The following is a 27,502-nucleotide window of genomic DNA, read 5'->3' as shown; positions in this document are numbered from 1 at the left end:
AAATTAGGTAATGCAAGTCCTCCACTAAGTCTGCATCTTTGCAGTAAAGATTTACGAACCCTAGGTGACTTCCCTCCCCAAATGAAAGAACCAATTATCTTGTCCAGTGAGTCAAAAAAGTGTTTTGGCAGAAAGAGAGGAATTGACTGAAATAAAAATAGAAGTTTTGGTAAGATATTAATTTTAACAACATTGATCTTGCCGATTAATGAAAGGGGGAGATTACCCCATCTTTGAATATCAAATCTAATCTTTGAGATGAGAGGAGTGAAATTAGCTGATGCAAGGCAAGATAAAGAACGAGTCACGTTAATACCTAGGTATTTAAACCCCGACGGACTAAATTGAAAAGGTAAATCTGACTGTTGAAGATGACGTGCTGCAGTATTAATGGGAAAACACTCACTTTTCCCCAGATTTAATTTATAACCTGAAAAGGTTCTGAAGTTCTCCAGAATACTTAAAACAGCAGGGATAGAGCGTGTAGGATCAGTTATGTACAATAACAAATCATCCGCATACAGCGATAATTTATATTCGACTCCATAATGGGTGATTCCCTTAAATAAGGGGGAAGATCTTAATGTAATAGACAAAGGCTCGATGGCGAAGAGCAATGGAGACAAAGGACAACCTTGGCGACATCCGCGACCAAGAGCAAAATAATCAGAATAAACATCATTAGTACGGACACTGGCTTTAGGGGACGAATAAAGGAGACGAATACAGGAGATAAATTTATCACCAAATCCGAATTTCTTCAAAACTGCAAACAAGTACTCCCACTCTACCCTATCAAATGCCTTTTCAGCATCTAAAGAAATCACAAGTTCAGGATGTTCAGTCGAATGTTCTGAATAAATTATATTGTAAAGTGTACGGGTATTAAAAAACAATTGACGTCCTTTTATAAAACCATTTTGCTCTTCAGATATAATATAAGGAAGCACATTCTCTAAACGCGATGCAATTACTTTAGCCAACACCTTAACATCAGCATTAAGCAAAGATAATGGTCTATAGGAACTACAGGAGGTTGGATCCTTGTCCTTTTTAAGAAGGAGAGCAATAGTTGCTTGTGTCAAAGTTGGTGGTAATGAACCACTTTCTAAGGATTCATTGAATACAGATAAAAGTAGTGGTGCCAATTTACCAGTAAATGTTTTGAAAAATTCAATCGGAAACTCATCAGGGCCAGGGGCTTTGTTAGATTGCATAGCTTTAATTGCAATTGGTACTTCTTCAAGGGAGAGTGGGGAGTCCAGTTGCATGGCAGTATTAGTATCGATGACAGGATTCGATAGGTTCTGAAGAAATTTGTTCATTTTAGTGTTGTCCGTAGGAAATTCAGATTTATATAATGAAGAGTAAAAAGATTTAAAGGTAGCATTAATTTCCAAGGGATCTGTAGTAATAGTGTCATGAATGTTTTTAATACTAGGTATCAAACGGGAAGTAGCTTGTCGTTGTAACTGATGTGCCAATAAACGACTTGCCTTGTCGCCATGTTCATAATATGAGCCACGACTACGTAGTAACAAGCGCTCTGCCTCTTTAGTTGAAATGAGATCGAATTCTGCTTGCAAATCAAGACGCTGCTTAAGTAGTTCCGGAGAAGGGTTCAGTGCGTAACTTTGATCAAGGTTACTAATTGCAAATGTAAGTTCATTAAGCCTAGCATTCATCTTTTTATTAGAAAGAGCAGTATAAGAAATAATTTGACCTCTCAGGTAACATTTAAGTGTCTCCCATAGCAATGAGTGTGAAGAGGAGTCATTTTGATTGAAAGAAAAGAACTCATCAATAGAATTTGAAATGAATTCGCAAAATTCTTTATCTGCCAAAAGAAGAGAGTTAAATCTCCAAAGTGGTGGGCTACGTTTATAGGTAGAAAGCTGAATATCCAATAATAAAGGTGAATGGTCTGATATTACAATACCTAAATAGTCAGATGAATTTACACATGAATTAAGAGTACCGTCAATAAAAAAGTAATCGATCCTAGAATATGAATGGTGCACCTGGGAGAAGAAAGACAATTCTTTAATAGAAGGGTTACTAAATCTCCACGGATCAATAAGACCATTCTGTTTCATAAAATCTGAGAATGTTTTAGACATAGCAGATTGAGTTAGATTGCCAGGATTCGACCGATCCAAGATTGGGTCAAAGACACAATTTAGATCTCCTCCGAGGATCAGCAGATGAGTATTCAAGAAGGGGATGTTTCCCAGCAATCTGTTAGCGAATTCAACATCATCGAAATTCGGGGCATATACATTTACCAACAAAACCTTTTTTTGCATTAGGGCACCAGCAACTATGAGGTATCTGCCATTCCTATCAGCGATAACATCAGTGGATAAGAACTGAACTTTCTTGTTAATGAGAATGGCGACTCCTCTAGCTTTCGTGTTAAAATTTGAGTGGAAGACTTGACCTACCCAGGGGCAATGTAACCTATGGTGATCTTTAATGCGAAGAAGTAAAAATACTATAACAGAGTTTAAACGTTTCAAGTGTGTAAAAACCTTAGATCTCTTAACAGGATTACCCATACCTCTGATATTCCAACTAATAAATCTGAGAGGTGTGCCTGACCCAGCAATGCTGGGATTTATATTGCCATTAACCATTTAAATAAAAAAAAAAATAAAAAAATGCAAATGGTCGTAGAGAGCCGAGGTGGGACACCCTCCCCCCAATATACCCCTACACACAAATACACCCAAAGTCCCCCTAAAACTACAGAACAAAGGAGACAGCAGTGTTTCCCACAATAACCAAAAGTTGTCCACAATAGTGTTGGAACAACCGGGAGACTAAGAAGAGCAAACAAAAGCAGAAGAGAGAAAGAAAAAAGAAAAAACTCCCGCCGACATCAACTCTTTAACCGCTGACGATAAACACGGTATATTGAAAAAACTCACATTACAAAATGTTGTTTCATCTAGGTGAGCATTCCAACAAAACAAAAAGATGATCACCTTAATAACACAAATACAATTTCCCCAAAGATCAGATGGATACAGTAGCAAAGCAAGTGAAAATACAAATTAACAACTAACAGTCAGTCCTGTACAAGTAGATGCAGATAGCATAACTGAAGTGCAAAAACACAAAATATGGTATAGCCTTGTTTTAGCCAGTATTCATTAAAAATGTATGCTATAAACAATCAATAGTAACACTAAGCTAGTTAGTGCAACAAACCAAACAACCACTGCACAGGTATAGAGTTAAGGCTAGTGAGACCACAAACTCTAAGCAATGATACAACACAGGACTAAAAAGCTACTGGAGCTCAGCTCACCCAGAAATCAAAGTTTTGACATAGTCGCTGGCTTCCTCCGCTGAAACGAAGTCCTTCTCAGCACCGTTGTATGTGATGCGAAGTCGCGCTGGATGAATCAGACCATACCGAGCACCGTCAATGCCACGAAGTTGCCGCCTGACCTCGTTGAATGCTCGGCAGTGTGGTCAGGGAAGACTGAGATGGTCAGGTCTCTGACTTTAATCTGTCGGAGCTCTCTAGCGCGGCGTAAAATGTCAACACAGTCACTGTGGTAATGAAATCTGCATACAATGGCTCGAGGACGGTCACCGGGCTTGGGTTTAGGTTGGAGGGTCCGGTAGGACCGGTCCAAAAGCGGCCCCTTTACCAGATCAAATGCTTCCTTTAGTAAGGCGGCTACAGCGGCAGTGGTACAGGTGTCAGGACCCTCCGGTACTCCCACTATCCTAACGTTGTTACGTCTCGACCTGGACTCCAAGTCTTCACATTTATTTTCCAGCTTGGTTACGTTAGCAGTTAGGGACTTGATAGTAGTTTTCATCTCGGCGATGTCATCGGAGCACTCGGTGAGTGCGTGTTCCATCTCCCCGACCATACCTTTTAGCTTGGACATGGTAGCATCGGTAGCAGCTTTATCGTTTGCTAGCTGTGTCCTCACCGCTTGCAGGTCGAGCTTGATAGTAGACAAAGCATCTCCGAGAGTATCCTGGAGTTCCTTTTTAAAGATGTCAGCAATATCTTTCCTCAGCGAGACCAGCAACTCGAGCTTGAGGGTAACAATGTCAGGGTTAGCATGCGTCGAGGCGACCACTGCAGGGACCAACGGCGCACTCTAGGATGTAGTCGCGGTTTGTGGACCAGGCCTCAGTTGTGTCTGAATAGTATTGCGAGTTTTAGGGTTCTTTCCAGCCATTTTACGCAGTCCAGAGTAAAACTTCCCAACAAAAAGTACTGCGGAGTAAGACAGGACTAAAAATGTGACAAAAAAGCGCAGAAGAATAACAATTTTAATCGAAATCGGCGGGAGCTTCCAAACTCACGTCCTACTCCATTAAAGCTCAGCAGCGCCCCCCCCTACATTTTCTTTCTAATCCTCAAAACACTCTTCAGTATTTTAGATTTATGTAAACACTTTGATCTACTTTTATAAAAATGGCCTCCTTCCATTCTTCATTCACACATTCTCATCACCAGTAAAGAGAAAATCTCTCTCTGACTTGAGTTATAATCCTGCTCCTTTAAAAATATAGAAAAAGGCACCTGTTGTTGGAATAAAGTCAACCATGAAAAGACGAATTGATCTGAAGAAAAATGATCTTTATTGTTTTACAACATTAAAAGCAGCAGCATTATTACAACGATGAAAATGTGAAGTTGCATAATGTTAAGTTTGTTTGAAGACAGAAAGAGAGAGAGACAGTGTCACAGAGTGCAGACTGAGAGCAGTAGCAGAGTAAAACCAGCAGCAGAGTCCCAGTGAGTCGGGTCAGGACTGGGAACACTGGTCTCTCCTCAGTGTCTCTGAGAGCGTAGCCTGGGAGCCCTGGGTGGCCTCGCAGGTCACAGAGCCCACCTTCCCCCACTGGTCTGCAGTTAGCCTCAGGGTGCTGCTCCAGCTGTAGTGGCCGTCCTTCTCCAGCACCCCGGGGCTCCTGCTCTCCTCCCAGCTGCTGCTGCTGCTGCTGCTGCCGTCCACCTTCCAGGCCAGACTCCAGTCTGAGGGGAAGCCCTTGTTGGCCAGGCACATGAGCGTGGCCTTCCCCTTCTCAACCTCCTCACTGGAGGGGGGCAGCACCGTCAGGGTGGGACGGACATCACCTAGGAGACACCAATCAGCTTAGAGGACGGGGACCACACAGCTGTCAATCAACCACCAGACACTTGGACACCTTCACTGTGTGAGAGCTGATTTTCTCCTTTAAGGAGTTTCTGTCAGATGGTTTTTCTGCTCCACCAGTCACTCACTCACACATTGTTTCACTTCCCTTTAAGAAGCCTCTCATGCATCTCAGCACAGAGAGAATCATCATACAGGACGACCTGAAATATATCAAACTACACTGGAAATAAAAGGAGCACGTTTGGCAAAAGATCTCAACTATACATAACTTTAAAGTATTCAGTGGAAACTTGAATAAATACAGAAAATGAACTGACGACAATCAAATGTCCATGTACATTTAAATCATCATCAGCAAACAGTTGAAAAGATTTCCAAACAGGATTTGAGACAATATATGACACAATAAAGAGATCAGAGATTTTACACATGTTCAAATACCCGTCTTTATCTTCACTCTGTTCAGTTTTACTTGAGCACGTTTGAATTCATCATAACAACAGTTATCATTGTGGTGTAAAATGTAAAACTAATCCTGGTGATTAAAGTTTGATCTTTTCTCCACTTGAAGCTGTTTAAACTTCAGTGTGACAGGAATGTGTAAAGACAGTTTAGTAAAGCTGCTCTGAGTCAGCCTCCATGATAAAGGAGGAGAAATAAAGACATGAAGACTAAAAGTGTTTAAACAAGATATATTTATCTGCCTCCAACATCCAAAAAGTGGATTTAAAACATTACTTTACAATATTTTATTGAGTATTTGTGCAGAAACTTACTTCCAACATCCAGTCTGGTTCCTCCACCGAACGTGTACCACAGTGATACAAAGTCATTGAGCCGCCGTACAAAAACCTCTGACTGTAGAGAGACACGGCTCTCTGACTCTGACAGACTGAACTGAACCTACAAGCCCTCAAGATGCAACTTTACCATTAAAGATGGAAGTAATGATTGGTCCTCCGGATTAATGTTTTATATTTACTACAATGAGTTTTGAATTTATATTGTTGAAGTGAACTTTGTCTCAGTGCAAAATATTTCTGTAAAAATTATACATTAATATAGAAAGTCAACCAGTTTTCTGGCATGCTGAACATGAAGGAAGAACAACAGCTACTGAAGTAAAAGAGGTTTTTAAAGGTTTGACTTACTTCCAACATCCAGTCTGGTTCCTCCACCAAAAGTCCACCACAGTGATACAAAGTCATTGAGCCGCCGTACAAAAACCTCTGACTGTAGAGAGACACGGCTCTCTGACTCTGACACAAATAAACTCAGCAAAATTAGATTCTGTTGCTCAAATTCTGTCAGATAAAATGAAAAGTGACAATAACACAGAGCCCCAGATTTACAGAATGTATGTCTTTATTACATATATATTCATTTAAAATCAAATCTATATTAACATTATATAGCAACAAATTTATAGAAGACAAAACATTTTGAAACTAAATTTGTCCTCGAGCATGAAGCCAGAATCATATAAAATGTGTATTAAATAATTTCAAATCAATAATGTGATAAAGTGATTGATCCATTGATTAACAGCATCATCAGAGTGATCCAAGTCCCTGTTGGAGTCAGTCAGAGCATTTCCATAGAGAGCCACTTTGCATCAGCAGCTCCATGCTCCAGTGCTCTGGGAGAGTTTATAGTCCTGAGAGTTGAACACTGGATGACTGACAGCTGTCCTTCATGACAACAGAAGCCACAGAAATCCTCCTCATCAAAAACATGACTTTGACCTCCGTCCTCATCTGGACTCTCCTCTGCTGCTGCTTCACAGGTAAAGTCCAGAGAATCAAACCGCTCTCCTCTATGAACATCCGTCCCTCTGAAATGAAGCCCACGAAACCACGACGCTACTTTATGTTGTTGTCTCTGTGTCCTCAGAGTCCAGAGGCCAGGTCACAGTGACTCAGCCTGGAGCAGTGAGCTCTGCTCTGGGAGGCTCCGTCTCCATCAGATGTAGGACCAGTCAGAATGTTTATAATAACTTCGGATACCACTACTTAGCCTGGTACCAACAGAGAGATGGAGAAGCTCCTAAACTCCTCATTTACTATGCTAGCACTCGAGCATCAGGGATTCCAGGTCGTTTTACAGGCAGTGGATCAAACTCTGACTTCACTCTGACCATCAGTGGAGTCCAGACTGAAGATGCAGCAGTTTACTACTGTCAGAGTTATCACTATATCAACAGTCAGGATGTGTTCACACAGTGAAAAAGCGTCGTACAAAAACCTCCCTCAATCAGACTGAACAGAAACTGAACTGACTGCTGCAGCTGGAAGCTACTGCAGAGACTGATACACTTCACTGAGGACACACACACACACACACACACACACACACACACACACACACAGTCATCAGATTGAACATTTCACCATTGTTGCTTTACAATGAAAAATGAATCAAAACAAGTTAAATGACTGGAAACTAAATTATTTTCTACATGACAGCTTCTCACCATCTCCTCGTATCTCATTATAACTCCATGTCCCAAATGAATAGAAAGGAGCCAACGTGGGATAATAAATATGAAAAGTCTTGGTCGTGATCTTTGACCTCAGCTTCATATTGAATCCCAGAAATCAGGAAAACCAAAAGCCACACAACAATCCCAGGCTGAGAGGCAGCAAGACCAGCAGTCCTTTCCAGGCCAGGTGCTCCTCACTGAAGACTGAAGATCATGATGTAGCACACCTGGGCAGAGCCAGAGAGGACAGAGGAGGCAAAGGAGACAAACAGCACAGGGAACGCATACAGCCCTTACAAAGGGACAGACACAGATCCAGGGCTGCTGCTGGCTTTGTGGTGCCCCCCCCCCCCAGAACTATACAATAACAGTATATATAAGAACATATATTAATATAGTATGTAGCAGGAGTATTCAAATACAATTCAAAGAGGTCCAGTTAGAGAAGATTTCCTCAAGCATAAAATAAAGTGCTTAATTTCAGAGAAGTGACAGAAAAAGTGTAGCTTGAGTTTGGCTTTTCCTTTTTTGTGAACTCCATTTTGGCTGTCTGTTTTCTCTTTTCAGAGCACGCCATGTGAAGTGACTTTTCTTTGACTCGTTGACTCTCGTCTCTCCTTTATGTGCGTCTCCCTCACCGACTCCAGTCGCAACACATGCAACTGGTCTGTGAGGTTCCTGGGCCGCTGAAACCAGTGCCGTAAAGGAAATCAAACAGAAGCGCTCCGTCAAAATGTAATAACTCTCCAGTTTCTGTCTTGGTGCCTCTCACATAGATCAGCATCCGAAACCTTCACAATCAAAATATTATTTTAAATATATAAACTCATGTTATGCAGCGAAAAAGCTCAATATTCATTGGAATCATTAAAAAAAGACATCATGACCTTCTTCGTATTACTAATTAATGATAAAATTCTCACTATTAGAGACAGAATTGATCACCTCCTGTCTTCAGGTGGTATCTTACCTTCAAACACAGGAATCTCAGAAATAGCTGTAAAACCTGATGTATATTTAGATTGCTTTTCTCCCATTGACCTTCACCAAATTACTAAAACCATCTCTTCATCTAAGCCATCAACTTGTCTCTTAGACCCCATCCCAACCTGGCTGCTCAAAGAGGTTTTACCTTTAGTCAGCACTTCTTTACTAGACATGATCAATCTGTCTTTATTAACAGGCTACGTACCACAGTCCTTTAAAGTAGCTGTAATTAAACCTCTTCTTAAAAAGACCACTCTTGATCCAGAGGTTTTAGTCAACCATAGACCTATATCTAACCTTCCCTTTCTCTCCAAGATTCTTGAGAAAGCAGTCGCCAACCAGCTGTGTGATTTTCTACATGACAATAAGTTGCTTGAGGACTTTCAGTCAGGTTTCAGAGCTCATCATAGCACAGAGACAGCACTGGTGAAAGTTACAGATGACCTTCTAACTGCATCAGACAAAGGACTTGTCTCTATACTTGTTTTGTTAGATCTTAGTGCTGCATTCGACACCATTGACCATCATATCCTATTACAGAGACTGGAACATTTAATTGGCATCAAAGGAACCGCACTAAGCTGGTTTAAGTCGTATTTATCAGATCGATCTCAGTTTGTACATGTTAACGATGAATCCTCCATGTACGCCAAAGTCAGTCACGGAGTTCCACAAGGTTCTGTGCTTGGACCAATACTATTCACCTTATATATGCTTCCTTTAGGAGATATCATTAGAAAACACTCCATACATTTTCATTGCTATGCGGATGATACCCAGCTATATTTATCGATCAAGCCAGAAGAACCTCATCAGTTAGCCAAGCTCCAAGCATGCCTTAAGGACATAAAGACCTGGATGACCTGTAATTATCTGATGTTGAACTCGGACAAGACAGAAGTTATTGTTCTTGGCCCTGAACACCTCAGAAACACAGTATCTAAGGATATTGTTACCCTAGATGGCATTGCCCTGGCCTCCAGCGCCACCGTGAGGAATCTCGGAGTTGTCTTAGATCAGGACATGTCCTTTAACTCCCACGTAAAACAAACTTCAAGGACTGCCTTCTTTCACCTCCGTAACATTGCAAAAATCCGGAAGATCCTGTCTCAAACAGATGAAGAAAAATGAGTCCATGCATTTGTCACGTCTAGGCTTGATTATTGCAATTCCTTATTATCAGGCTGTCCCAATAAGTCCCTGAGGACTCTCCAGCTGATCCAGAATGCTGCAGCACGTGTACTGACAGGAACCAGGAAAAGAGATCATATTTCTCCTGTATTAGCTTCGCTGCACTGGCTCCCTGTAAAATGTAGAATAGATTTAAAAGCCTTCTCCTGACTTACAAAGCTCTTACTGGTCAGGCACCATCATATCTTAAAGAGCTCATAGTACCCTATTACCCCACTAGAGCACTCCGCTTCCAGAATGCAGGGTTGCTTGTGGTTCCTAGAGTCTCCAAAAGCAGAACAGGAGCCAGAGCCTTCAGCTATCAAGATCCTCTCCTGTGGAATCGGCTCCCAGTTTGGGTCCGGGAGGCAGACACACTCTCTACTTTTAAGAGTTGACTTAAAACTTTGCTTTTTGATAAGGCTTATAGTTAAGGTTATGCTGCCCAGTTATGCTGCTATAGGCCTACACTGCTGGGGGACTTCCCATGATGCACTGAGCTTTCCTCCTCTCCCTCTTCATCTTTGCACATTCATCACAGTCCAATGCATGTTACTAACTTTATTTCTTCCCCGGAGTTTCTTTGTGCTTTGTCGTCTGGCAGGTTGCTGTGGATCGTGGTCCTGGTACGCCTGGGTGCTGCCGCCATGGGCCTGCCTGACTCTCATCACTACAGTTATTATGTTTAGTCGTAGTTCTGTTACTATTAAAGCTGCTATTATTAATGTCAGCTAGTATTACAGCTGTAACTATTAGTATCAGTCATATTTCCAGTATTATTATAATTATAGCTGCTATTTCTACGGCTAGTGCTGCCATACATCTCTGCCTGTCTGTCTGTCTGTCTGTCTATCTGTCTCTCCCCCTCTCTCTCTCTCTCTCTCTCTCAAACCCAACCGGTCAAAGCAGATGACCCCCCCAGCTAGAGTCTGGTTCTGCTCGAGGTTTCTGCCTCTTAAAAGGAAGTTTTTCCTTGCCACTGTCGCCAAAGTGCTGTCTCATGGTGGGACCTGTTGGGTCTCTGTAGTAACATTATAAAGAGTCGGTCTAGGTTATGCTGCTTAAGGTTATGCTGCCCAGTTATGCTGCTATAGGCCTACACTGCTGGGGGACTTCCCATGATGCACTGAGCTTTCCTCCTCTCCCTCTTCATCTTTGCACATTCATCACAGTCCAATGCATGTTACTAACTTTATTTCTTCCCCGGAGTTTCTTTGTGCTTTGTCGTCTGGCAGGTTGCTGTGGATCGTGGTCCTGGTACGCCTGGGTGCTGCCGCCATGGGCCTGCCTGACTCTCATCACTACAGTTATTATGTTTAGTCGTAGTTCTGTTACTATTAAAGCTGCTATTATTAATGTCAGCTAGTATTACAGCTGTAACTATTAGTATCAGTCATATTTCCAGTATTATTATAATTATAGCTGCTATTTCTACGGCTAGTGCTGCCATACATCTCTGCCTGTCTGTCTGTCTGTCTGTCTGTCTGTCTATCTGTCTCTCCCCCTCTCTCTCTCTCTCTCTCTCTCAAACCCAACCGGTCAAAGCAGATGACCCCCCCAGCTAGAGTCTGGTTCTGCTCGAGGTTTCTGCCTCTTAAAAGGAAGTTTTTCCTTGCCACTGTCGCCAAAGTGCTGTCTCATGGTGGGACCTGTTGGGTCTCTGTAGTAACATTATAAAGAGTCGGTCTAGACCTGCTCTATTTGTAAAGTGTCATGAGATGACTTTTGGTGTGATTTGGCGTTATATAAATAAAATTGAATGGAATTGAAATTGAATACTATATCGCCATTTATCTCTCCACATCAGTCGTCCACTAACTTTGTGGAGCTTTCAGTCATATCACATGATCTTCCTCAGCAGATGGAGTCGCCCAGTTGTCATTGAATTGGAGGTGCTGAAACTCCCATTCCTCCGAGCATTTGTGGGACTTCTTGGCCATGTTAGCTTCAAAGTTCAAAGGAATCCATGACACTAATATTAATATCACTAATTATTGTCATAAAAGACCATATTACCAAACTTGAAAGACAAAAAACTGTCCTCAAATCACTGGATGAGTTTACTACCAGACTTTTGGTGGTGACTCGACCAAGTGCAGAGAGAGAGACTAATAAAGTTCATATGAGGGAAACTAAACTCCATCCTGTTGGTTGCAGCAGAGGAGGCTTCTAGTTCTGTTGGTCCTCCTTAGATCAGATGAAACTGGTCTTAAACGTTTCACTTCCCTGTCTGAGCTCAGTAACCATGGCAACAGGTAGACATCGCTGCTGAACCATGGAAACAGACAGGTTTCAGTAGTGAAGATAAAAAGTTAAAGACGTCAAACTACAAAAATAGTTTTTCAGTAAAATGTATGACCTGATATTAAAACTGTGAGGTTTACATTGAAAACACCCCCGAAAAGACCTTGATGGTGTGTTTGCTTTGTTGATTTGCTTTGATTGATCCATTGATTAACAGCATCATCAGAGTGATCCAAGTCCCTGTTGGAGTCAGTCAGAGCATTTCCATAGAGAGCCACTTTGCATCAGCAGCTCCATGCTCCAGTGCTCTGGGAGAGTTTATAGTCCTGAGAGTTGAACACTGGATGACTGACAGCTGTCCTTCATGACAACAGAAGCCACAGAAATCCTCCTCATCAAAAACATGACTTTGACCTCCGTCCTCATCTGGACTCTCCTCTGCTGCTGCTTCACAGGTAAAGTCCAGAGAATCAAACCGCTCTCCTCTATGAACATCCGTCCCTCTGAAATGAAGCCCACAAAACCACGACGCTGCTTTATGTTGTTGTCTCTGTGTCCTCAGAGTCCAGAGGCCAGGTCACAGTGACTCAGCCTGGAGCAGTGAGCTCTGCTCTGGGAGGCTCCGTCTCCATCAGATGTAGGACCAGTCAGAATGTTTATGGCTCTGACCGTTTAGCTTGGTACCAACAGAGAGATGGAGGAGCTCCTAAACTCCTCATTTATCGAGCTAGCACTCGAGCATCAGGGATTCCAGGTCGTTTTACAGGCAGTGGATCAAACTCTGACTTCACTCTGACCATCAGTGGAGTCCAGACTGAAGATGCAGCAGTTTACTACTGTCAGAGTTATCACTATATCAACAGTCAGAATGTGTTCACACAGTGAAAAAGCGTCGTACAAAAACCTCCCTCAGTCAGACTGAACAGAAACTGAACTGACTGCTGCAGCTGGAAGCTACTGCAGAGACTGATACACTTCACTGAGGACACACACACACACACACACACACACACACATGCACATTTCATTTTATTTGAGAGACTACACAGTTCACCTTTCATATCTGTAATTATGAGTCACTTCTACACATCAGTACAAATGTATTTACAAAGCTCCAGTAGACATGACATCCTGTATCTCCACCACTTATTCACGTCTAAATTTAACTTCTGGTTTCTTCCATCAATAAAAGCACCAACATCTCAGATTCCCATCTCAGTCGCACTTTATTAAAACAACTTTTGTGCATATGACATCTTTCATATGTACAGCAAAGTTTAATCCACATTTCAGAACATGAAAATACTTAACTCAAGTAAATCCTCTGACCAAGAGAAATAAAACACACAAGCATTTAAACAATTCATGCAAATTACAAGAATGGCAGTGATGCACAGTGCCACAACACAAAAACACCCTTTATTTCTTACATTCCCAACAGGTAAGACACATCATCACATGTAAGACCAAGAGTGTTGTTTATTGTTTTAAAGGTTCTTGAGACAAAGGCCACCCATCCCCTGAAAGGGAGAATTAATCAACATGAAAGTTCAGTAAAGCAAAATGATTTTCATTATCCTGTTGGAAGTCACTTCTGTGAATATTCAGATCCTGTTTCTTCCCTTTAGATTTTAAAGAACTGAACATGGGAAGCTACACAAAAGAGAGATTCTGGTTCGGGTCGGGCTAATTACTGGAATGTGTACATGTTCAGTTAAGTGTTTTCTCCTTCTGTGATAACTCTGAAGAAAGTTTGGACATAATTAAACCAAGTGTACAGATCATTGTGTACAGACATTTTTTTAGCATGTTGGTAAGGTAATGAAAAGTATCAATCTTATTAAGTTTTAATAATTTAATAGAATCAGCACCACCCTAAATGACTGATGAAAACCAATTGAAGTTCTCCATCACGGCTCAAAGCCATCGTGGAGTGAAACATTAAACGGTTAAAGCAGTGAGGTGGAAACACCATGACGTGTTGAGGACAGCTACACTTCACTGACTCTGTGTGTTTGCATGTGTGTCCTGCCTCTCTGCTCCCAGACGTTAAGAGGACAGTGTTGATCAGCGGCTGTCCAGGCCTTTCAGAGCCACTGACACGCCGGCAGCACAATGATGATGTCACTGCTTCTACTGCTGGCCGCCCTGGGGCTCCTTGTTCAGGGTGAGACTCTCTTGTGAACACCAGGTTCACCACAATGATGTTCTGCTGTGACGGAGAAACACTGAAACAAGCAGCATTGACCTTCTTCCATCTATTCTCCGTGTTAAAGAAATTAGACTCTTCTGTTTGGATGTTGATCATCTTTCTCCAAACTGGATTTGCCTCAATAACCCTTCTCCTCTTGTTCATGTTTTCCAGGTTCATCAGGTCAAAAGATCCTGACTCAGTCTCCTGGATCTCAGTCTGTTGTTCCAGGACAAACTGTCTCTCTCAGATGTAAAGCCAGTTCAAGTGTTGGTACGTGCCTCAACTGGTACCTTCAGAGACCCGGTGAAGCTCCTAAACTCTTGATTTATTATTCTACAAACCGTCAGTCTGGAGTTTCAGACCGTTTTAGTGGAAGTGGATCTGGGACTGACTTCACTCTGACCATCAGAGGAGTCCAGACTGAAGATACAGGAGATTATTATTGTCAGCAGTGTAACAGCTGGCCGTTCACACAGTGATACAACGTCGTACAAAAACCTCCCTCAGCTGGAGAGGAACTGATCTGAATCAGCAGCTGCACAGAAATAGAGACACTTTAGAAGTTTGACTGACAATGAAGTCCAACACATTAACACTAGTTTGAATATTAGAATATTTATGACTTTTACAGATAATTCTTCAAGTATTTTAAGTGTAATTTGAAATTCATTTCATTGATATTGAAGTTTAGTTTTCAACAAACATAAACACATCACATGTTTTTAATGAGCTTGTGTTCATAGTAAAACACACAAGTTGTGTTATATTTTGAGATCACACTGCTGATACTGATATTACCATGTTATAATATGCTGATGATATCCTACTTCATAATTCAAATACTTTGCAGTTTACTCATATTCAATAAACTTCATGAACACTACTAAAACTGTTTCAACATGAGAGTTTCTACCAACGGCACCCTTCATCTATAAAACACATACAGTTCATCTGATTGACATTTAAATTTTTTGGGGGGCATTTCTTGTTATTAGACAATGAAAGCTGTAGATAGACAGGAGAGGTGGGAGGATGATGCAGCAAAGGGCGTTAAGGACTCAGCCTTAACAGTACGCGCTCGACTAGGTGAACTACTCGGGCGCCCCTGAAAGTTCATTCTTGACCTCTGAAAAAGAAAAGCAATCTTCCCTCAATGTCCATCCACTGGCTGGTGTGGAGCTTTCAATCACACCACTTGATCTTCTTCAGCAGATGGAGTCACCCAGTTGTCTTTGAATTGTAGATGGGTTAGGGTTACGTTTCATCCCGATTTGTTCCACTGTGGCACAAGAAGTGTCTGACACACAACTTTGTTACAGCAACCTGATAGTCAGTCAGAGCATTTCCATAGAGAGCCACTTTGCATCAGCAGCTCCATGCTCCAGTGCTCTGGGAGAGTTTATAGTCCTGAGAGTTGAACACTGGATGACTGACAGCTGTCCTTCATGACAACAGAAGCCACAGAAATCCTCCTCATCAAAAACATGACTTTGACCTCCGTCCTCATCTGGACTCTCCTCTGCTGCTGCTTCACAGGTAAAGTCCAGAGAATCAAACCGCTCTCCTCTATGAACATCCGTCCCTCTGAAATGAAGCCCACGAAACCACGACGCTGCTTTATGTTGTTGTCTCTGTGTCCTCAGAGTCCAGAGGCCAGGTCACAGTGACTCAGCCTGGAGCAGTGAGCTCTGCTCTGGGAGGCTCCGTCTCCATCACATGTAGGACCAGTCAGAATGTTTATAATAATAACTACTTAGCCTGGTACCAACAGAGAGATGGAGAAGCTCCTAAACTCCTCATTTACTTTGCTAGCACTCGAGCATCAGGGATTCCAGGTCGTTTTACAGGCAGTGGATCAAACTCTGACTTCACTCTGACCATCAGTGGAGTCCAGACCGAAGATGCAGCAGTTTACTACTGTCAGAGTCTCCATAACATCAACAGTCAGTGGCTGTTCACACAGTGAAAAAGCGTCGTACAAAAACCTCCCTCAGTCAGACTGAACAGAAACTGAACTGACTGCTGCAGCTGGAAGCTACTGCAGAGACTGATACACTTCACTGAGGACACACACACACACACACACACACACACACACACACACAGTCATCAGATTGAACATTTCACCATTGTTGCTTGACAATGAAAACGAATCAAAACAAGTTAAATAACTGGAAATCAAATGATTTTCTACATCACAGCTTCTCACCATCTCCTCGTATCTTATTATAACTCCATTTCCCAAATGAATAGAAAGGAGCCAACCTGGGATAGTAAATGTGAAAAGTCTTGGTCGTGATCTTTGACCTCAGCTTCATATTGAATCACAGAAATCAGGAAAACCAAAAGCCACACAACAATCCCAGGCTGAGAGGCAGCAAGACCAGCAGTCCTTTCCAGGCCAGGTGCTCCTCACTGAAGACTGAAGATCATGATGTAGCACACCTGGGCAGAGCCAGAGAGGACAGAGGAGGCAAAGGAGACAAACAGCACAGGGAACGCATACAGCCCTTACAAAGGGACAGACACAGATCCAGGGCTGCTGCTGGCTTTGTGGTGCCCCCCCCCCAGAACTATACAATAACAGTATATATAAGAACATATATTAATATAGTATGTAGCAGGAGTATTCAAATACAATTCAAAGAGGTCCAGTTCGAGAAGATTTCCTCAAGCATAAAATAAAGTGCTTAATTTCACAGAAGTGACAGAAAAAGTGTAGCTTGAGTTTGGCTTTTCCTTTTTTGTGAACTCCGTTTTGGCTGTCTGTTTTCTCTTTTCAGAGCACGCCATGTGAAATGACTTTTCTTTGACTGGTTGACTCTCGTCTCTCCTTTGTGTGCGTCTCCCTCACCGACTCCAGTCGCAACACATGCAAGTGGTCTGTGAGATTCCTGGGCCGCTGAAACCAGTGCCGTAAAGGAAATCAAACAGAAGCGCTCCGTCAAAATGTAATAACTCTCCAGTTTCTGTCTTGGTGCCTCTCACATAGATCAGCATCCGAAACCTTCACAATCAAAATATTATTTTAAATATATAAACTCATGTTATGCAGCGAAAAAGCTCAATATTCATTGGAATCATTAAAAAAAGACATCATGACCTTCTTCGTATTACTAATTAATGATAAAATTCTAACTATTAGAGACAGAATTGATCACCTCCTGTCTTCAGGTGGTATCTTACCTTCAAACACAGGAATCTCAGAAATAGCTGTAAAACCTGATGTATATTTAGATTGCTTTTCTCCCATTGACCTTCACCAAATTACTAAAACCATCTCTTTATCTAAGCCATCAGCTTGTCTCTCAGACCCCATCCCAACCTGGCTGCTCAAAGAGGTTTTACCTTTAGTCAGCACTTCTTTACTAGACATGATCAATCTGTCTTTATTAACAGGCTACGTACCACAGTCCTTTAAAGTAGCTGTAATTAAACCTCTTCTTAAAAAGCCCACTCTTGATCCAGAGGTTTTAGCCAACTATAGACCTATATCTAACCTTCCCTTTCTCTCCAAGATTCTCGAGAAAGCAGTCGCCAACCAGCTGTGTGATTTTCTACATGACAATAAGTTGCTTGAGGACTTTCAGTCAGGTTTCAGAGCTCATCATAGCACAGAGACGGCACTGGTGAAAGTTACAGATGACCTTCTAACTGCATCAGACAAAGGACTTGTCTCTATACTTGTTTTGTTAGATCTTAGTGCTGCATTCGACACCATTGACCATCATATCCTATTACAGAGACTGGAACATTTAATTGGCATCAAAGGAACCGCACTAAGCTGGTTTAAGTCGTATTTATCAGATCGATCTCAGTTTGTACATGTTAACGATGAATCCTCCATGTACGCCAAAGTCAGTCACGGAGTTCCACAAGGTTCTGTGCTTGGACCAAGACTATTCACCTTATATATGCTTCCTTTAGGGGATATTATTAGAAAACACTCCATACATTTTCATTGCTATGCGGATGATATTTATCGATCAGGCCAGAAGAACCTCATCAGTTAGCCAAGCTCCAAGCATGCCTTAAGGACATAAAGACCTGGATGACCTGTAATTATCTGATGTTGAACTCGGACAAGACAGAAGTTATTGTTCTTGGCCCTGAACACCTCAGAAACACTGTATCTAAGGATATTGTTACCCTAGATGGCATTGCCCTGGCCTCCAGCGCCACCGTGAGGAATCTCGGAGTTGTCTTTGATCAGGACATGTCCTTCAACTCCCACGTAAAACAAACTTCAAGGACTGGCTTCTTTCACCTCCGTAACATTGAAACATCAGGAAGATCCTGTCTCAAACAGATGAAGAAAAATTAGTCCATGCATTTGTCACGTCTAGGCTTGATTATTGCAATTCCTTATTATCAGGCTGTCCCAATAAGTCCCTGAGGACTCTCCAGCTGATCCAGAATGCTGCAGCACGTGTACTGACAGGAACCAGGAAAAGAGATCATATTTCTCCTGTATTAGCTTCTCTGCACTGGCTCCCTGTAAAATCTAGAATAGAGTTTAAAATCCTTCTCCTCACCTACAAAGCTCTTACTGGTCAGGCACCATCATATCTTAAAGAGCTCACAGTACCCTATTACCCCACTAGAGCACTCCGCTTCCAGAATGCAGGGCTGCTTGTGGTTCCTAGAGTCTCCAAAAGCCGAACAGGAGCCAGAGCCTTCAGCTATCAAGCTCCTCTCCTGTGGAATCGGCTCCCAGTTTGGGTCCAGGAGGCAGACACACTCTCTACTTTTAAGAGTTGGCTTAAAACCTTGTTTTTTGATAAGGCTTATAGTTAAGGGCTGGCTCAGGCCTGCCTGGACCAGCCTCTAGTTATGCTGCTATAGGCCTACACTGCTGGGGGACTTCCCATGATGCACTGAGCTTTCCTCCTCTCCCTCTTCATCTTTGCACATTCATCACAGTCCAATGCATGTTACTAACTTTATTTCTTCCCCGGAGTTTCTTTGTGCTTTGTCGTCTCGCAGGTTGCTGTGGATCGTGGTCCTGGTACGCCTGGCTGCTGCTGCCATGGGCCTGCCTGACTCTCATCACTACAGTTATTATGTTTAGTCGTAGTTCTGTTACTATTGAAGCTGCTATTATTAATCTCAGCTAGTATTACAGCTGTAACTATTAGTATCAGTCATATTTCCAGTATTATTATAATTATAGCTGCTATTTCTACTGCTAGTGCTGCCATACATCTCTGTCTGTCTGTCTGTCTGTCTGTCTGTCTATCTGTCTCTCCCCCTCTCTCTCTCTCTCTCTCTCTCAAACCCAACCGGTCAAAGCAGATGACCCCCCCAGCTAGAGTTTGGTTCTGCTCGAGGTTTCTGCCTCTTAAAAGGAAGTTTTTCCTTGCCACTGTCGCCAAAGTGCTGTCTCATGGTGGGACCTGTTGGGTCTCTGTAGTAACATTATAAAGAGTCGGTCTAGACCTGCTCTATTTGTAAAGTGTCATGAGAGTACTTTTGGTGTGATTTGGCGCTATATAAATAAAATTGAATTGAATTGAAATTGAATACTACATCGCCATTTATCTCTCCACATCAGTCGTCCACTAACTTTGTGGAGCTTTCAGTCATATCACATGATCTTCCTCAGCAGATGGAGTCGCCCAGTTGTCATTGAATTGGAGGTGTTGAAACTCCCATTCCTCCGAGCATTTGTGGGACTTCTTGGCCATGTTAGCTTCAAAGTTCAAAGGAATCCATGACACTAATATTAATATCATTAATTATTGTCATAAAAGACCATATTACCAAACTTGAAAGACAAAAAACTGTCCTCAAATCACTGGATGAGTTTACTACCAGACTTTTGGTAGTGACTCGACCAACTGCAGAGAGAGAGACTAATAAAGTTTATATGAGGGAAACTAAACTCCATCCTGTTGGTTGCAGCAGAGGAGGCTTCTAGTTCTGTTGGTCCTCCTTAGATCAGATGAAACTGGTCTTAAACGTTTCACTTCCCTGTCTGAGCTCAGTAACCATGGCAACAGGTAGACATCGCTGCTGAACCATGGAAACAGACAGGTTTCAGTAGTGAAGATAAAAAGTTAAAGACGTCATTTTTTTTATCGGCAAGCTACAAAATTGTTTTTCAGTACAATGTATGACCTGATATTAAAACTGTGAGGTTTACATTGAAAACACCCCCGAAAAGACCTTGATGGTGTGTTTGCTTTGTTGATTTGCTTTGATTGATCCATTGATTAACAGCATGATCAGAGTGATCCAAGTCCCTGTTGGAGTCAGTCAGAGCATTTCCATAGAGAGCCACTTTGCATCAGCAGCTCCATGCTCCAGTGCTCTGGGAGAGTTTATAGTCCTGAGAGTTGAACACTGGATGACTGACAGCTGTCCTTCATGACAACAGAAGCCACAGAAATCCTCCTCATCAAAAACATGACTTTGACCTCCGTCCTCATCTGGACTCTCCTCTGCTTCACTCAGGGTGAGGAAAATCATTTTTCTGTGATGTGCAAATCGTGGAGTGTAGCTGAGTTTCACCTCACCAACTCATGTCCAGTGTTTCTTCTCTCTCCTCAGGGTCTGTTGGACAAAATGTTGTCTTGACTCAGCCAGCAGCCAAATCACTGCAGCTGGGTCAAACTGTCTCTATTGATTGTAAGGCGAATCAAAAAGTAGCTCAGTACTCTGGTCCACAATATTACCTGGCCTGGTACCATCAGAAACCTGGAGAGGCTCCTAAACTTCTGATCTACAGAACATCAGACAGATTTTCTGGAATCTCCTCCAGATTCAGTGGAAGTGGAGCAGGGAATGGAGTTGACTTCACTCTGACCATCAGTGGAGTCCAGACTGAAGATGCAGCAGTTTACTACTGTCAGAGTTATCACTATATCAACAGTCAGTGGTTGTTCACACAGTGAAAAAGCGTCGTACAAAAACCTCCCTCAGTCAGACTGAACAGAAACTGAACTGACTGCTGCAGCTGGAAGCTACTGCAGAGACTGATACACTTCACTGAGGACACACACACACACACACACACACACACATTGTAAACACAACTTAATCAAACAGATTGAACATTTCACAATTGTTGCTTTAATGATAATTGAACATGTATCAAAAAAACAAAAAAAGTTCAACGAAAGTTCTCACCATGTGTTTATATCTCAGTATGATCCCATGATCTTGTCTGATTTGTCAAATATTCAAGAGGAGACATAAGTGACCTACATACATGAGTTTATTACTGTCAGCAGTGTGACAGCTGGCCGTTCACACAGTCATACAACGTCACACGAAAACCTCCCTCAGCTGGAGAGGAACTGAATCGTCAACATGTCTATACTACATTTAATGAAATCAATTTTATTCTTATCGACCACCTTGTTTTTGTCTCAAATGTATCGCCTTCTCTGAGTTGTAGTCAACTGATGTCAACTCTCTCACCAGACAGGTTTAGATGGCAATACTTTGTTTCTCCAATAAATTCAACAATCAGTGTTGAAGTAAATCCCTGAAATTGAACTGAAAAACATACAAGAATGATGAATTTATAAAGTCATGAAATCGGAACCTTTTTCACGCATGGTGAGTGTCTTTTTTATTCCACAAATTCAAACTCACGTCAGACTATTGTAGATTTCTTTAAAGGTCATTTCAACATGACCTTCATGCCCACAGGAATCCTGTCTGCTGTGTTATACCTCTGCAAACTGAAGACATTATCATGTTTTATGTAGTCAAAAAACCTCAGAATTGTTCTTATAAAATGAGCTACAACAAATAGAAGATGTCCTTCATTATCATTTGTTTAATACTTTTAGATGTTAAATACAATGAGACATTAGATTAAATAATAACTTCCTTGGAAACATTTTTGATTTAAAGAAAAACATCTTTATTGTCTGAAATGTTAATATGAGGAATAGAAAATATCACTATTGAAAATTTTATTAAGTCAGAGAGAGAGAAAGAGAAAGAGAGAGAGACAGTGTCACAGAGTGCAGACTGAGAGCAGTAGCAGAGTGAAACCAGCAGCAGAGTCCCAGTGAGTCGGGTCAGGACTGGGAACACTGGTCTCTCCTCAGTGTCTCTGAGAGCGGAGCCTGGGAGCCCTGGGTGGCCTCGCAGGTCACAGAGCCCACCTTCCCCCACTGGTCTGCAGTTAGCCTCAGGGTGCTGCTCCAGCTGTAGTGGCCGTCCTTCTCCAGCACCCCGGGGCTCCTGCTCTCCTCCCAGCTGCTGCTGCTGCTGCTGCCGTCCACCTTCCAGGCCAGACTCCAGTCTGAGGGGAAGCCCTTGTTGGCCAGGCACATGAGCGTGGCCTTCCCCTGATCCAGCTCCTCAATTGAGGGGGGCAGCACCGTCAGGGTGGGACGGGCATCACCTAGGAGACACCAATCAGCTTAGAGGACGGGGACCACACAGCTGTCAATCAACCACCAGACACTTGGACACCTTCACTGTGTGAGAGCTGATTTTCTCCTTTAAGGAGTTTCTGTCAGATGGTTTTTCTGCTCCACCAGTCACTCACTCACACATTGTTTCACTTCCCTTTAAGAAGCCTCTCATGCATCTCAGCACAGAGAGAATCATCATACAGGACGACCTGAAATATATCAAACTACACTGGAAATAAAAGGAGCACGTTTGGCAAAAGATCTCAACTATACATGACTTTAAAGTATTGAGTGGAAACTTGAATAAATACAGAAAATGAAATGACGAAAATCAAATGTTCTTCGTGTACATTTAAATCATCATCAGCAAACAGTTGAAAAGATTTTCAAACAGGATTTGAGACAATATATGACTCAATAAAGAAATCAGAGATTTTACACATGTTCAAATACCCGTCTTTATCTTCACTCTGTTCAGTTTTACTTGAGCACGTTTGAATCCATCATAACAACAGTTATCATTGTGGTGTAAAATTTAACACTAATCCTGGTGATTAAAGTTTGATCTTTTCTCCACTTGAAGCTGTTTAAACTTCAGTGTGACAGGAATGTGTAAAGACAGTTTAGTAAAGCTGCTCTGAGTCAGCCTCCATGATAAAGGAGGAGAAATAAAGACATGAAGACTAAAAGTGTTCAAACAAGATATATTTATCTGCCTCCAACATCCAAAAAGTGGATTTAAAACATTACTTTACAATATTTTATTGAGTATTTGTGCAGAAACTTACTTCCAACATCCAGTCTGGTTCCTCCACCGAACGTGTACCACAGTGATACAAAGTCATTGAGCCGCCGTACAAAAACCTCTGACTGTAGAGAGACACGGCTCTCTGACTCTGACAGACTGAACTGAACCTACAAGCCCTCAAGATGCAACTTTACCATTAAAGATGGAAGCAATGATTTATCCTCCGGGTTCATATTTGATTATTATTACAATGAGTTTTTGAATTTATATTGTTGAAGTGAACTTTGTCTCTCAGTGCAAAATATTTCTGTAAAAATTATACATTAATATCGAAAGTCAACTAGTTTTCTGGCATGCTGAACATGAAGGAAGAACAACAGCTACTGAAGTAAAAGAGGTTTTTAAAGGTTTGACTTACTTCCAACATCCAGTCTGGTTCCTCCACCAAAAGTCCTCCACAGTGATACAAAGTCATTGAGCCGCCGTACAAAAACCTCTGACTGTAGAGAGACACGGCTCTCTGACTCTGACACAAACAAACTCACCAAAATTAGATTCTGTTGCTCAAATTCTGTCAGATAAAATGAAAAGTGACAATAACACAGAGCCCCAGATTTACAGAATGTATGTTTTTATTACATATATATTCATTTAAAATCAAATCTATATTAATATTATATAACAACAAGACAAAACATTTTGAAACTAACTTTGTCCACGAGCATGAAGCCAGAATCATATAAAATGTGTATTAAATCATTTCTAATCAATAATGTGATAAAGTGATTGATCCATTGATTAACAGCATCATCAGAGTGATCCAAGTCCCTGTTGGAGTCAGTCAGAGCATTTCCATAGAGAGCCACTTTGCATCAGCAGCTCCATGCTCCAGTGCTCTGGGAGAGTTTATAGTACTGAGAGTTGAACAGTGGATGACTGACAGCTGTCCTTCATGACAACAGAAGCCACAGAAATCCTCCTCATCAAAAACATGACTTTGACCTCCGTCCTCATCTGGACTCTCCTCTGCTGCTGCTTCACAGGTAAAGTCCAGAGAATCAAACCGCTCTCCTCTATGAACATCCGTCGCTCTGAAATGAAGCCCACAAAACCACGACGCTGCTTTATGTTGTTGTCTCTGTGTCCTCAGAGTCCAGAGGCCAGGTCACAGTGACTCAGCCTGGAGCAGTGAGCTCTGCTCTGGGAGGCTCCGTCTCCATCAGATGTAGGACCAGTCAGAATGTTTATTTTAGCAGCCCATACCACTACTTAGCCTGGTACCAACAGAGAGATGGAGAAGCTCCTAAACTCCTCATTTATCTAGCTAGCACTCGAGCATCAGGGATTCCAGGTCGTTTTACAGGCAGTGGATCAAACTCTGACTTCACTCTGACCATCAGTGGAGTCCAGACTGAAGATGCAGCAGTTTACTACTGTCAGAGTCTCCATAACATCAACAGTCAGTGGTTGTTCACACAGTGAAAAAGCGTCGTACAAAAACCTCCCTCAGTCAGACTGAACAGAAACTGAACTGACTGCTGCAGCTGGAAGCTACTGCAGAGACTGATACACTTCACTGAGGACACACACACACACACACACACACACACACACACACACACACATGCACATCTCATTCACTTTATTTAAAAGACTACACATTTCACTTATTCACTTCTAATTTGTACTTCTGGTCCCTTCCATCTTCTTGTTGTGGCGCTTTCAATCCTATCACATGATCTTCCTCAGCAGATGGAAATTCAATCACTGACAGCAGATCAAGTGTTTCAAATGAAGCATTCACAAACAAACAGAAGGGCAAACAATGAATATGAAGCTGTCAAAATAAGTGTGATATGAAGATCAAAGTCTTTAAAGCTTCAGTTGAACATCAGGATCAAGGTGTCTCCACAGCACAGCAGGTGATTGACAGTTCTGTGTAGCCTCTACCTGTTATCTGCTCTGGTTCTGACACAACATTAGAGGGCAGAGATGTGCATTAACTCCATTAGAACAACCAGAAGCAGTTATTTTACTTTGTCTCAAATTCACTTTGTTATACAGAGCAGTAACAGTGGAGACCTGAAGAAGAAATTGTGTAAAGTCTAAAATAAGAACTATGTGTTATCACCTTACGCTGACGACACTCTACACTTTGTTTCTAGTCCTCAAAACACTCTTCAGTATTTTAGATTTATGTAAACACTTTGATCTACTTTTATAAAAATGGCCTCCTTCCATTCTTCTTTCACACATTCTCATCACCAGTGAAGAGAAAATCTCTCTCTGACTTGAGTTATAATCCTGCTCCTTTGAAAATATAGAAAAAGGCACCTGTTGTTGGAATAAAGTCAACCATGAAAAGACGAATTGATCTGAAGAAAATGATCTTTATTGTTTTACAACATTAAAAGCAGCAGCATTATTACAACGATGAAAATGTGAAGTTGCATAATGTTAAGTTTGTTTGAAGACAGAAAGAGAGAGAGACAGTGTCACAGAGTGCAGACTGAGAGCAGTAGCAGAGTGAAACCAGCAGCAGAGTCCCAGTGAGTCGGGTCAGGACTGGGAACACTGGTCTCTCCTCAGTGTCTCTGAGAGCGGAGCCTGGGAGCCCTGGGTGGCCTCGCAGGTCACAGAGCCCACCTTCCCCCACTGGTCTGCAGTTAGCCTCAGGGTGCTGCTCCAGCTGTAGTGGCCGTCCTTCTCCAGCACCCCGGGGCTCCTGCTCTCCTCCCAGCTGCTGCTGCTGCTGCTGCTGCTGCTGCCGTCCACCTTCCAGGCCAGACTCCAGTCTGAGGGGAAGCCCTTGTTGGCCAGGCACATGAGCGTGGCCTTCCCCTGATCCACCTCCTCAATGGAGGGGGGCAGCACCGTCAGGGTGGGGGTGACTCGACCCACTGCCGAGAGAGAGAAAGATTAATAAAGTTTATATGAGGGAAACTAAACTCCATCCTGTTGGTTGCATCAGAGGAGGCTTCTAGTTCTGTTGGTCCTCCTTTGATCGGATGAAACTGGTCTTAAACGTTTCACTTCCATCTCTGAGCTCGGTAACCATGGCAACAGACAGACATCACTGCTGAACCATGGCAACAGACAGGTTTCAGTAGTGAAGATAAAAAGTTAAAACTGGCACAGAAGATGCAGATTCTGAGGCTCTTCTTGTTTTAACTATCTTCAATATTTCTTGTCTCAATCCAAAACCTCATAAATGATGATATGTGTTTGTTCTCTTCATGTAAAGATGAATCATCACTGAACAGTCCGGCTTCATGACTGAAACATTTTATTAATATTGTTAATGACTGAACTCGTGAAATTCTCATTTAAAATATGTCGAATGGATTTAAAATCATTCGTCTGGGAGAAAGATCGAGTAATAGCCATGCACCTTAAACACTGAACCAAACGTTACTGGCAGAGTTCTTGAGCCAGAATATTAAAACTTATATATTATTATATATATATATTTCCTTTATACAATGCAGAGAAGTTTTTTACAATTTAATATTAAGAATGTACAAGTTTTAGTGCAACAACATTATTCATTGGAGTGGATTTTATTTTGGTTCACGACACTGTGAAGCCTTCAAGAACTGCTGCAAATACATCAAATTTCTAATGTCAGACAAAATATTTAAGTCAGATCTACAGCTATAAAATTTAAATAGAATACATATGTACATGTACTTACAGTTAACATCCAGTCTGGTTCCTCCACCAAAAGTCCTCCACAGTGATATAAAGTCATTGAGCCGCCGTACAAAAACCTCTGACTGTAGAGAGACACGGCTCTCTGACTCTGACACAAACAAACTCACCAAAATTAGATTCTGTTGCTCAAATTCTGTCAGATAAAATGAAAACTGACAATAACACAGAGCCACAGATTTACTGAATGTATGTTTTTATTGTATATATATTAATTTAAAATCAAATCTATATTAATATTATATAACAACAAGACAAAACATTTTGAAACTAAATTTGTCCACGAGCATGAAGCCAGAATCATATAAAATGTGTATTAAATCATTTCTAATCAATAATGTGATAAAGTGATTGATCCATTGATTAACAGCATCATCAGAGTGATCCAAGTCCCTGTTGGAGTCAGTCAGAGCATTTCCATAGAGAGCCACTTTGCATCAGCAGCTCCATGCT

The 27,502-nt window shown here is 41.8% G+C and overlaps 3 gene segments (V, D, J or C); all 3 read right to left on the bottom strand.

Moving 5' to 3' along the window:
- Positions 1-4,642: 4,642 nt before the first annotated feature.
- LOC139299296 (Ig kappa-b4 chain C region-like) lies at positions 4,643-7,626 on the bottom strand. The segment is given in 3 exon segments: positions 4,643-5,113; positions 5,912-6,038; positions 7,609-7,626. Coding segments are annotated over 3 exon segments (477 nt in total).
- A 14,531-nt stretch (positions 7,627-22,157) lies between these two features.
- On the bottom strand, positions 22,158-23,813 carry LOC139299295 (Ig kappa-b4 chain C region-like). The segment is given in 3 exon segments: positions 22,158-22,577; positions 23,379-23,505; positions 23,757-23,813. Coding segments are annotated over 3 exon segments (513 nt in total).
- Positions 23,814-25,708: 1,895 nt separating this feature from the next.
- LOC139299294 (Ig kappa-b4 chain C region-like) lies at positions 25,709-27,499 on the bottom strand. The segment is given in 3 exon segments: positions 25,709-26,238; positions 27,033-27,140; positions 27,481-27,499. Coding segments are annotated over 3 exon segments (468 nt in total).
- Positions 27,500-27,502: the final 3 nt, after the last annotated feature.

The sequence above is a fragment of the Enoplosus armatus genome, chromosome 16, assembly GCF_043641665.1.
Source record: "Enoplosus armatus isolate fEnoArm2 chromosome 16, fEnoArm2.hap1, whole genome shotgun sequence".
In the NCBI taxonomy this organism is placed as follows: domain Eukaryota; kingdom Metazoa; phylum Chordata; class Actinopteri; order Centrarchiformes; family Enoplosidae; genus Enoplosus; species Enoplosus armatus.
Note: the sequence above shows the minus strand (reverse complement) of the source record. Positions and strands in the feature narration are given on the sequence as shown.